Source organism: Nematocida minor, assembly GCF_024244105.1.
Source record: "Nematocida minor strain JUm1510 chromosome Unknown 7914, whole genome shotgun sequence".
NCBI lineage: Eukaryota > Fungi > Microsporidia > Nematocida > Nematocida minor.
The window spans coordinates 3,204-15,740 of record NW_026250352.1 but is presented as its reverse complement, the minus strand read 5'-3'; the positions used below and the strand labels follow the sequence as shown (position 1 = coordinate 15,740).

Here is a 12,537-nt window from a genome sequence, read left to right as displayed (position 1 = left end):
ATCCTATTCGCTCCGTACGGTTCTGCAGGCTCAAACTCTGCAAAAGTAAAATTCTCCTCTAGGCTGTCCTTAATATGGTAAAATACTACCTCGTATCCCTCTAGCTCTTTCGCTGTTTTACTTCTGTCGCTTGCGCTGATGTACGACCATTTTTTAGTTTCTTTGTCCACTTTAAACGGGTGTATAAAATCTGAGTTCTTTGCCATTTCATACAGCTCCTTTATATATTCTACTATTCCATCAATTGTGTGCAAGTATTGCTCTTCTTTGCTCTCTTCTCCCTTGTAGATAGGCATGCACAGTCTTCTGGGCTGGCCCATTGTATTGTCCACATAGTACACATGGTAGTGGCTATGCTTAACTGGCGAGACACTCCATATGCCCTCCTCAAACGAGTAGCTTGGAGCTGACATTCTCTCTTCCGGCTTGCCTGCTGCCATGTTTACCACTATTTCTCCTTTTATCTGTCTCTGCTTCTTTATTACGTACTTGCCTACCAGAACATATCTGTTGTTTTTGTCAAAAATCACAGCTTTTTTGTAGAACTCCACAAGAAAGCTATATATGTGTGCATACAGATCCACAGCTGTGGCCTGCAGCATTCTTGCTTCGCCAAGCACACTTTTAAGCATATTGTACAGCTTAGCGTATGCAGCTTCATCTATTATTTCTCCTATATGCATACGCATTATTTCTCTCATTACCAATATAATCTGAACATTCCTCTTATTTCTGTCCTTGTCGTCTGACATACTGTTGCACGTCTCTTCTATAAACTTTTCGCTGATCTTAGAAAAGTCCTGGTACACTTCGGGCAGCATTATAATCATGTGCATAGCATATGCGAGTGCGCGGTGCCTACTGTCTACTTGGGCAATATTTCTCTGTTTCTTAAACATTTTATAGTTTACTTTAGGGCACTCACTCATGTAAATATCGCCTAGGGTCCTTTTCCACTCGGCTGGAAACTTGTCTTCTCTTATTTTCATTGGCTCGTTCTCTTCCAGATATGCTATCAAGTCATCGACTATACCAGGATAGTACCCTGCAAAACTCTCTACCATTTTTTTGTATGCAGTGTTCTCACTGTTCACACACAGATACTTTGTCCCGAAAAGATACCTGTGTTTTGGATTTAACCGTGTGGGCCTGCTTGCAAGAAAATAGAGGAACCCGTTATCCTTTATCAGAGAAGAAATGTTATCAAAAAAATACTTAATGTCGTTTTTAAGCTTTCTTTGATACACATTGTCTTTTGCTAGACCGTTTAGATATTTGGCTGAATGCCTGCACTCGTGCAGATTGTCATAAGTTATTACATGTCTGTGTCTTACCAAGTTTGTCAATTTTGTGCTCTGCCAGCGGACCATACTGTGCTCTTTTGGAGCTATGGTTTCCTTGTTTTTCTTCCCAGCAGACGCTCTGAGTCTCGAAATCATCTGTATATAATTGTCTATTGCCGCTTCAATCTCAGCATCTATATATTCATCATCATCTTCTCTTTTATCATCTACGTATACACTATCTTCTTCTTTTCTTCTTTTTTCTCCTGCTACACTCTCAGATCCATCCACTGAACTGTCTACCGTGCAACTAGCTTTTCTTTTTCCTGCACTAGGCGAGCTGGCACTTCTGTTACTATCTGCTTTATTAAAAACATTTTCATACGTATCAAGGTTTTTTATATCCTGCTGAGTCAAATTATACTGCTTTGCAACATCTTCTATGTCTCCAGCCAGGCCAACCCAGGGTTTATCCACCATGTCAAAATTATTATAATCGCATTCTTTTTCATTAGTTACAGCATCTAGAGCTGGGTTCGGATCCAAGGAATCATGATTAGCTTTGCTATTTCTCTGTCTTGCTGTGCCACCCTCTCCTATCATGGGATCGTCTGTAGATCTTTCTGCGCTGGAGCTATGTCCTCCCCCTCTGCACTCTCTGATAAAAAGAGAAAGAAGCACTACAAGTGCACTTACCATGTTCTTCATTTTGTGATTTTTTATGCGAAAATATCGTTTTTTTCTATTTATAATTTCAGTTGGGGAAATACTCCTTACTCCTTGTCCCTATGCGTATTCTACCATACAAATCTTCTGATAGCATTCAGCTATATACTATACCCATGCACAACAGCTACTAACACTTTAGGTATTTTGAATTTATGCTACTTTTTTGTTTGTATAGTACTAGTATTATTCAGACTGATTAGATAGCCCAACAAACCATACAGATTTTATTCCAATACTAGATGTTCTCCTATGTTTCTATGGAGAAAGAGCCACCTTTTCTCAATAGACTAATTAGATGCGCTCAGAGAATACCACCAATGAAATTTAACAGCAGTACAAATCATGTAGAAGAAGAAAAGAGCTAAAACTTTAAATTATTTTCTCCAATTAAAACTTTTATAATGACCACAAGAGAAGTTAAATTAAAAATAAATGTAGATGAGACAATAAAAGACCTCCAGTCTAGCAAAACTATAAATAGCATGTTCAAAGGTGCTGATTTTAATTACGAAGCAAGCCAGCTGATTATAATAGAGAAAATATTTGAAAATATAGAAATAGAAAATGCTCAGCATGATGGCAATAAAGAAAATAGCCAGTATAGTAAAAAAGAAAAAGAAACTGTCTTGGAGATAATCAAGAAAAAAGTCTGCAAATACTTTATGTATCAAGAGGCTAAAAACGCAAAAAGTATACATAATATGCAAAAAGAACTGAAGGCTAGAAATACCGATGGCATTCGAAACGAATGCATTAATCTAATTAATAAAATCGCTGAGAAAAATCTATTTATATACAGCCCAGAGCATGGAATAGACATGCAGATAGATAGGCACAAGAAGAAAGAGAAAATAAACATACCTAATAGCGCCACCAGCATAGGCACTAGAACGTGCACACTGCAGATAGACGACACAAAGTTTTCAAACCTAGAAAGCTTACTTGAGTACTTTGAAGAGAGCATATATAGAGAATTTCTTTATGATAATGTATTTAACACTTTTGGGCAGGAAAGCATAGATATTTTGAGGAGCTTTTTGCCAATAGAAGAATACCACACTCTTAATGAGTTATACACTGAAAAGTACGAGAAAACGGATGTGCTATTGATAGACTATACATTGGCTCTTATTAAGAAAAAATACTACAAAATCAAAGAATTAGCAGAGAAAATCAAGAAAGAGAAGGCCAATCCCGATAGTGAGTTGTATAGTGCCATTGAAACAGAAATTAAAAACACGTTCAGAGACGAAGAGTTAAAGGCTCTCTTTTCCTTTAAAAAGCATATAGAAACAATTGACTATGAAGAAGTAATACAAAAATACATGATTGAACTAATAGACTATATAGCACATAGTACTGACTCCCTGGGAAAGTCAGGCGAGCCGAAGGTGCTGAAGATAAAAGCAGACTTAAGCAACTTTAGTGAAGACTACATAACTGGCAAAAGATTAAAAGAGCTAGTGCGTCAAAAAAAAGACACGTTAGTAAATATAAAGAGAATGATAAATACTTCTCTTAGTAAAAAAGAGACAGATTTGAGAAAGTTGAAAAGAATAAGTGAACATGATTCAAAAACACAAGAAGAGAAGAATAAAAAGATGGAAAATCTAAATCGAGAAATCAATTCTCTAGAAAATGATTTTGAGCTAGTACAATGGGAAATACAAAGAGAAAAGAGCCACTATAATAAAACTCAGGAAATTCTATATGTAATAGAAAAGTTATCTAAAATGACTCCATTTCAGAAAAAATACTTAATCAAGAAGTTGGAAGAGTGTCTAAGCGCGCTAAACATAAAAATAGAAGTAACAGAAGATAGTACCAATGATATAGAAAAAAAGAAAGAATCTGTTAGTAATCCAGTGTTAGAGGTACTAGAGAAAGAAAAAGATAACGAAATAGAAAAAAAGGAAGATGATGACACTATAAAAACTAAAATAATAGAAGTAATCGAAGTAATCGAAGAAGATAGTGTAGAAGAAAGGAAGCCAGAGAATGATGACTGCATAGAACTGAAGGAGATAAAAGAAGTAGAGGAAAAAGAGGACAGAATAGAAGAAAGGAAAGATGATGCTATTATAGTACCCAAAGTGATAAAAGAAGCAGAGAAAGAAAACCCCATGCAACAAAATTCACCCAGAGTGGTATAGTTAAAATGCTTATACTGTGTGTTTTTTTTGTAATAGCATCGGTATTACTTCTTAAATTGCTAAAAAATAGGATGAAATCTGCTAGTATTAGCCATTGACTTGCAGAGAAGTATCATACTATAAATATACCCCAAGAAAAACGAACAGACATGGCATATCCTGATCTTGAGCTGACTTATTCTAAGTATCTCTAGGATCTAAAATAGATCACACCTAATCTTATGATCACTATACTATTACAGCTATGTTAGCATACTTTTCTTCCGAATAGATGATACTAGCAATAAAAAGAAAAATAAAAAAGTAAAGTTCTACCTATTCCTGTACACTTAATGTCTATTTATTTTCTTTTATTTTTCTTTTGTAATACTTATATTTATGTACGCATGAAGTACTGACAAGTTTTCATTCTTTAGTATTAAAACTACAGCACACTAGCAGTCTATCAAAAAACCAACTGTGTGTGCTATTTATTCATATGCCATTCAAACCATTGGTAAAAAAACAGTGATATACGCCAGATAAAAACCTCTATTTATTCCCATAAGTTTTTTTAATGATTGTACGCTGACATTAAAACATCAAGAATCTCGTTGTGTGCCCCGAGGTTGGACTTGCTGTTGTTCACATTGCGGAACACAATGAGCTCTGTCTGCTCGTCTGGTCTTTCAGACATCTCTTCGTGCAGCTCCCTGTGCAGGTCTTCAAGCCTTTTCTTTGCTATACTTTTCTTGGTATTGGCTGCATTCTTATCATTTTTCTCTTTCGTTGTACAGCTTCTTTTGTCCAGTACTCCTAGAACTTTCAGCTTTTCATCGGATTCCTTAAACTTTTCTTCCTCTTTTCTTATTTCATCTAAGATCGCCCTTCTATCATTCTTGATCTCATTCTTGCTCTTATTAACATTCACCAGCCAGGTGTATATTCTTTCCTCCAGATTCTTTGATCTTCTGTTTTCCTGGTCGTTATTGCGCAGCCAAACGCCCTGCAGCTCGCTGTCCTTGTTGTACTCCCTCGACTCCAGCACTTTAATGAAATTATTAAACTTGTCCAAGCTTTCTTTTTCTTTGAACTTTCTGTCAAATGTGCAGTGCGTGTACGCATTTACACCGCCCGTCATATTCACGTACCACACAGCTTTGGTAGAGCCTCTCTCGTTCGAAATGGCTTGGTAGTTCATGATGTAGCAGTTGAGAGTCTCTGCATTCTCTGCACTTGGCACTATGTATAGATTGCTGTAGTATCTGTAAACGTACGAGTATTCCTTCCCTATGTAATTGTAATTGTATTCGTACAAATCAGAGACCACATTTTCAAGCTCTATAGAGTCTATCTCTGCATGCACACCTATCATGATAAAGGGGCCGATCTCCATGGCCGACCGCATAAAAGGAGTAAGGAACAGCGGTATGCGGATATTTTTCAAGCTGTGCGTATGCGGGGGCATAAACTCTGCAAATGTGAACCTCGTTGTTTTTATATCTTCCTCGATTCGGTAAAAGACCACTTCGTACTCGTTCAGCTCTTTCACTGTTTTTCTTCTTTCTTCTCTCCTCTTGATGTACGACCACTCTCTTGTTTTTTTGTGCACCTTAAAGGGGTGTATGTGGTCTAGCTTTATTTTTATTCGATGCACCATTTTTATGTAGTTTACTATGCCTTCAATCGTGTGCAAATAATGCTCTTCTTTGCTCCCATCTTTTTTGTATATGGGCATGCACAGCATCCTGGACTGCTGTATTGCATTGTCCACATAGTACACGTGGTAGTGCGGTTCTACATCAAATGAAATCTTCCATTTGTCCATCTCAAATGAATATTCGGGGTAGGATATCTGTATAGAAGACCCGTCTGGTGCGTGTTCTAAGATTGCCTCGCATTTAACGTACATTTGATGCTTTATAACGCACTTGCCTGCCAAAATGTATTCATTGGCATCAAACACCTTCACTTTATCATAGAAATCAGCAAGAACTCTGTACATCTCATTGTACAGCTCAGGCGCTGTTGACTCTTTCTTTCCTTCTTTCCTGTATACACTCACCAGAGCACCGTGAAGTTTTTCGTAGGACTTTTCCGCTTTTTTATTATTCCCGGTTTTTTCATTCACCAATGTGTATATTGCCAGTAGAACTTGTTGTTTCTGCTTGTTGGTCGATGCGTCTACAGACATTTTAGTGTCTTTTATCAGGTTTATGCTGATGCTGGTAAAGTCGTGATGCACCTCAGGCAGAGCCAGAATCATGCGCAGAGCATACGCCAGAGCAGAGTACCTTTGGTCTATTTGGCTGATTGTGTCTTGATTTTCCAGCATACTGTAGTTTAGATCGAGGTTTTTTCGGATGTATAGATCGCCCAGGGTCTCTTTCCACACAGTCGGAGGAGACACTTTGGCAACTCTCAGCGACTTGTGCTTTTCCATGTATGCGAGCATATCGTCAATCACCCCCGGATAGTATCCTTCAAGATTCATTATGAGTTTCTTGTGTTTACTCTCCTTCTTTTCGCTAAGCAGCTCCTTCAGCCACAGAAGGTCTCTGTGCTTTGTGGCTATGTTTGTGGTTCTGCTGGCAATGAAGTACCACAGAGCATTCTGTTTTATCAGAGGAGCAGTTTTTGCAGAAAAACTTTCTATGTAGTTTCTGATCTTTGCTTGGTAGGATTTGTTCAGTATTTCCCGAGCCATAGAAGCGGTAAAGTTGCTGTATTCGTACCGGTATATTGTTTTATGCAGAGATTTGTAGCTCATTCTTCTCCCGTTTGTCAGTCTCGTGTTGTTCCACAGTTTGACAAAGAGACTCGACACTCTTCTGGCATTTTGGCCTGCATCCTTAGACGCTTTTGGCTGCTTCTCTTGGACTGTCTCTTCTTGGTCGCTTTCTGCTCTTTCAATCTCCTGTTTCTCACAGATGGAGTCAGACACCTCTTCCAATGACTCTCTTCTCTTCTTTCTCTTGTTCTCTGTTTTCTGCTGGAGACTAGAGGTATCTGCTGATCCGTCCACATTTTTTGATTTTCTTTTTTCTGCTCTAGCTCTTCTGGCACTAGTGTTCTTTTCGCTAGAGGCAGACGTAGAGGCAATACTGGGACTAGACTCTTCTACAGGCTCTGCAGGCAGAAAGTACCGGTTTATCCATGCATCTATTGGCTGAGATGCATCGTACATGGAGATATCTTCATCTGGCTTGATGCTATCAAAATCTGATCTTTCTCTACTTTCTTCACTTCCTGCTTTGCCTTCATTGGCATACAGACTAGCAGAGTCTTCTAGCTGATCAAAAGTATTTTCGTATGCACTTGGCTGTCCCATGCACTGCTGCTGTATATATTCTCCACCCTGCTCTTCTGTTCTCTGCTGTCCTTCAAAGGCCACGCGCTCATTCTGAGCTGAGGCACACATGTATGGGCTAGTAGAGAAAAAGTCTGTGCCATCTGTTGTATCCCCCTGTTTTGATGTGCTAGGCACAGCATATGCTGGATTGGTAGAGTACCTGATAACACTAGACCCTGGCATGAATAGATGCTCGTATCTGTGCTGATGCCCGAGCTCACTGTTTGCATTAAAATTTTGTCTACCGTATTCTTCATAAGGAAAAATACCTGCAGAGTCTTGCATAGCAGGAGAAATACCTATGATGCCATTGTTATCTGTAGACATCTCTGCATCTCTTGATGTGCTGGGCATGCTCTCGGGCATACCGTGTTCTACTGCATACGGGCCAGGCTGAGCGTACTGGCCTGCCATATCATTTGTTCTACTACCCGAGTCATACCCGCTCCAGTAGAATTCATTCGTAGGTATTGTGAAAGAAGGATGGTCTAGGTCAGTCAGTACATTCTCAGCCCTGTCTGCTCCTGTCCATGGGTCTGCACCGCTGAATATGTGCCCGTTAAAAGGGTTTTCGCTGCCTCTGCACTTTGTGATAAAGAAAGTAAGGGCGATGCTTACCGCATTCAGTATTTTCTTTCATTCCTGACTTTTCATGCTGAAAATATCATTTTTTTATTTATAATTTTCAGTTGCCACCTTACTCTTCCATGCATTTTAGGGGACATTCTTGCCAGGTAATTTGTAGATATGCCATTACAGCTGCTCTCTTGTCGATCTTCCTATCTGTCTTTCTGCTGTGTATTGCTAGACCCTTGTGTCCATTATTTCTTGATGCTTAAAAGGAAGGAAAAGAGCACACATTATACACTGTTTTTTGTACAGGATTATTTATTGTTTAAGCCTTTAGAACCAGCCCATCTTCTGGATAAGTTATCTACTAGCTAAGTGCTCTATGTTTTGAATAGAAAATAAGAACATTAATACTTCTTTGTTACTACTATATAAGTATAAAAAATAAAAATAAAATCTTTCCGCCTTGAGGAGCCTCCAATCCTTAAAATATTTTTTTGCAATTAAAATTTTGCAATATGGCGATGAAAGAAGTTAAACTGGAGATCAATATTGAAGGAATACTAAGAGAGTGCCAGTCTCTTGATAGAAACGATATATCCATCACATCAGTTGAAGAGATAAACTATATGAACATACTGAAGCGCATCCTTAAAGATAATCTAAAAATAGAAAGTAAGGAGCTTAGTGAGGAGAAGAAGGAGACTATTCTAAAAATAATCAAAAATGATATCTGTCAGCACCTTACATACAGTTTAAATGAAGATTATATGACTCAATTTATGTCATATAAATTACTGAGTGGAGTCGAAGAAAAATTTAAATATGCATTCACCTTCCTAGCTAATACACTTATAAACCCAAATCCGCTTATATACAACTCTGAGCATGGAATAAATAGACAGTTTGATATGCATGGAAAGATAGATAGTGTAGATCTATCTAATGGAGAGCTTGATTTAAGCACTAAAACATGCACTTTGATGGTTGATGATACAAACTTGGAAAATATACTCCAACTTACCTCAGAGTGTCTAGATAGAGAGAATGCTTATTCTGTCTTGAGTTTAATGCGTTTATTGAATATGAATCTTTTTAGAAAGTATACATCTGTAAAAGGATGCTATAGTCTGGACGATCTATACACTAAAGAAGAAAACAAAGTTCCATTGATAGACTACGGACTGAAGCTTATTTACGAGAAATATCATTTAATCGAGCGTCTAATTAAGTACATCAAAGAAATGGAAAGTCCTAGCAACAACAATAAAGTACAGGATATACCTGAAAAACTTAGCAAGTTGTTTAAAAAGGAAGAGTTAGAGGTCGTCTTCTCTATCCTCAATAACGAAGGAGGAATTATATATAAAAAAATGATATACAACAATATACTTAACATATTAGACTACATGGCAAGCAACACCGATATATTGGGTGGTAAAGGTGAGCAAAAGGTGCTGAAGATAAAAGCAGACTTGAGCAACTTTAGTAGAGACTATATAACTAACCGTAATGGCTTGTTAGAAATAATGTCTGACAAAGTAAAAAAACTACGTGATGAAAGGAGAATACTATATATATCTGTTAGTAGCGAAGAAAAAAAGTGGAATACAAAAGAAAAGAGTCTGACAGAGTGGAAAAACACAACTGAGCTTAATCCAAACTCGCAAGAGTACCAGAAGGTAGTGAGAAAAGAGGAAGAAGAGATGAAAAGTATACTACGTGAAATTAATTTCCTAAATAATAAGATATTTTTATCAAATCTTGATATTGACAAAGCAAGATTAATTTGTAGTGATATTGATATTCTTCAAGCTTACTTAAATATATTAGCTAACTTAAGTCCAGCCCAGAAACAGTACTTGCTCAAGAAGATAAAAGAACTTGCAAAACTACTGAAAGTACAAGTGGTGGTAACCGATGAGGCAGAAGCAGCAGAAAAAATGGAGGTGAATGAGCCAGTTGAGCAGCACCAAACACTTGAAATGTCCAGTGAAACAGGGTCTAATCCAGCAGGCGCATCAGCCCGGACAAGCACCCTTGGAAAAGTGTTAGCTGGCGGTCTTCTTGTACTTGGATCAATGGCATATGCATGCCAACCATCATTCGAAGAGCAAGCCAACAACTGCTGCAAACAGTGACAACAATAGTTTATATCACGTCATGGATAGCAGCCAATTACGAAACATGGACAGCCACAATATATCTTGAGCTACCTGGCCCCAGCCAGCTACTATCAAAATAAATTAGTTTTAGGTTTTGAGCACTTCTACTATTACATCTTTTATGTCTTTTGTGCAGACAACTTTTTACCATCTTTTAACTTTAAACATTTAATTGTACTTCACTATGCTCTAGTTGAATATAGTAATGCGTAATAAAAATAAAAATAAAATTTTGCTGCCTTGAGAAATCCCATGCCTTTTAAATATTTTTTTTTAATTAAAATTTTTAGAATGACCAAAAGGGAAGTTAAGTTGAAGGTAAACGTGGAAGGAATAGTAAAAGCCTGCCAGTCCAGTGAAGTTAAATCAATGTTTCGATCAAAGTTTCCATCAGAAAGATTTTTTCCTATGCTTAAGAAGATACTTGACAAAAACCTAGAAATAGAAGGTGAGTACAGTGAGGAAGAAAAAGAGGACATCCTAAATATAGTTAAGACTAGAATATATGATTGCTCTGTATACCATTTTTCTGCGCTAGATACAGATAACTTGTATTATGCATTGGAGAAGGAGAATAATGATGACTTTATTAAGGAAAAAGCTATTGCTTTAATCAATAGCATTATAGGACAGAATCCAGCTATATACAATCCAGAGCATGGCGTTTGTAGAAAGAATAACTCTGCAGATGCTGTCGGTGACGATCTAAGCCCTATAACATGCACACTGGAGATTGATGATGCAAAGTTCTCAAACTTGAAGGGCATGCTTCATTTCACCTCAGAGATCTTAGACCGAAAGCTTTTATGTTCTATGTCTTTTGGGTGCTCATTGATGGATGACTTAAAAGTTTATCTATCGGGAAAAACATACTACACTCTAGACGAGCTGTATACTAGTATGTATAAAAATACTGATATACCGCTGGTAGACTATGGACTGAAGCTTCTTTTTAACAAATATCAAGAAATGGAGAACATAATTAAGGAGAATAAAACAGAAGGAGCTGATGCTGAAAATAAGCAGAAGATAGTTAAAGAAATTAGTAATTTGTTTATCTCAGAAGATCTAGAGATAGTTCTTTCTATTATAGATAACTCTAGGAATATTCACTATGAGAAAAACGCACGAGACTACATGACCCAAGCATTGGAATACTTGGCAAATGACACTGCATTCTTGAAGGAAACAGATGACGGGCCAAACATTCTAAGGCTAAAAACAGACTTAACTAACTTTTATGAAGATTACGTGGTGAATAAGGATAAGAATCTAAAGAAACTCGTAGATAAAAGGAAAGATAAATCTAGTAAAGAAGTAGAAGCTAATCCAAAAAATGCTACGTATCTATTAAAATATAATGGAAGAAAAGAACTAATACAGGATTATACCAATGCAAGATTTTATCACAATCAAAGATTCTTAACCAGATTAAGTCCGGTTCAGCAGCAATACTTGCTCAAGAAGATAAAAGAACTTGCAAACATACTGAACGTACAAGTGATAGTAGCAGATGAGGCAGAAGCAGCAGAAAAAATGGAAGTGGATGAGCCAGTTGAGCAGCACCAGACACTTGACATGTCAGGTGAAACAGAGCCTAGCTCAGCGGGTGCATCAGCCCGGACAAGCAGTCTTGGAAAATTATTAGTTGGCAGTCTTCTTTTACTTGGATCAACGGCATATACTAGCCATCGTTACTCAAAGAGCAAGTCAACAACTGCTGCAAACAGTGACAGCGATAATTTATATCATGTCATGGACAGCAGCTAATTACGAAACATGAACAGCCATAACATATCTTGAGCTATCTGGCCCTAGCCAGCTAATATCAAAATAAATTAGTTTTAGGTTTTGAGCACCTCTATTGCGTCACATCCAATACTTGAATATTTTTGTGTTATTTTTTTACATTTTATTCTGGTAAAAACTCTTGGGCTCTACTGCTCACAGTTGCACACTTATTTGTTTTACAGCTCTCTCTCTTTTACTTCAGCAGCTAGCATCTACTTTGAAGAAAACCTGCTTAAATGCAATGCTCTGCCCTGCTACATAAATAGAAGAACAATCATTTGGTGTTCTCTGGTGAATGATGATCTAATAGCTGAGCACACTTGAAAAGACCTCTAAACAAAAGTGTTAATGAAAATATAATTCAAGAAGAAAAAGTAAAAACAATATACACACAAGAAGAGAGGAAGAAAGAAAAGGCGTGCGGCCATATGCTCGCGTTCACACCAGATCCCGTTTGATCTCTGAAGTTAAGCGCGTGACAGCTTTGATAGTACTGCGATGGGAGACCGCGTGGG

At 37.5% G+C, this 12,537-nt stretch overlaps 5 protein-coding genes across 5 annotated transcripts; 3 read left to right on the top strand and 2 right to left on the bottom strand.

The window, feature by feature from the left end:
• On the bottom strand, positions 1–1,991 carry NEMIN01_2320 (uncharacterized protein; the record flags this gene model as incomplete). The annotated part of the gene is made up of 1 exon (XM_051478262.1): positions 1–1,991. A coding segment is annotated over one exon (1,991 nt), but the record flags the coding sequence as incomplete, so codon positions are not given.
• A 422-nt stretch (positions 1,992–2,413) lies between these two features.
• NEMIN01_2319 (uncharacterized protein) lies at positions 2,414–4,165 on the top strand (the record flags this gene model as incomplete). The annotated part of the gene is made up of 1 exon (XM_051478261.1): positions 2,414–4,165. One exon carries the CDS (start codon positions 2,414–2,416, stop codon positions 4,163–4,165), a length of 1,752 nt encoding a protein of 583 aa, XP_051334221.1.
• Positions 4,166–4,718: 553 nt separating this feature from the next.
• NEMIN01_2318 (uncharacterized protein) lies at positions 4,719–7,910 on the bottom strand (the record flags this gene model as incomplete). The annotated part of the gene is made up of 1 exon (XM_051478260.1): positions 4,719–7,910. The coding sequence occupies one exon, from the start codon at positions 7,908–7,910 to the stop codon at positions 4,719–4,721; it is 3,192 nt and encodes a 1,063-aa protein (XP_051334220.1).
• A 674-nt stretch (positions 7,911–8,584) lies between these two features.
• Positions 8,585–10,207, top strand: NEMIN01_2317 (uncharacterized protein; the record flags this gene model as incomplete). Its single annotated transcript, XM_051478259.1, has 1 exon — positions 8,585–10,207. The coding sequence occupies one exon, from the start codon at positions 8,585–8,587 to the stop codon at positions 10,205–10,207; it is 1,623 nt and encodes a 540-aa protein (XP_051334219.1).
• Positions 10,208–10,522: 315 nt separating this feature from the next.
• Positions 10,523–12,001, top strand: NEMIN01_2316 (uncharacterized protein; the record flags this gene model as incomplete). Its single annotated transcript, XM_051478258.1, has 1 exon — positions 10,523–12,001. One exon carries the CDS (start codon positions 10,523–10,525, stop codon positions 11,999–12,001), a length of 1,479 nt encoding a protein of 492 aa, XP_051334218.1.
• Between the last annotated feature and the right edge of the window lie 536 nt (positions 12,002–12,537).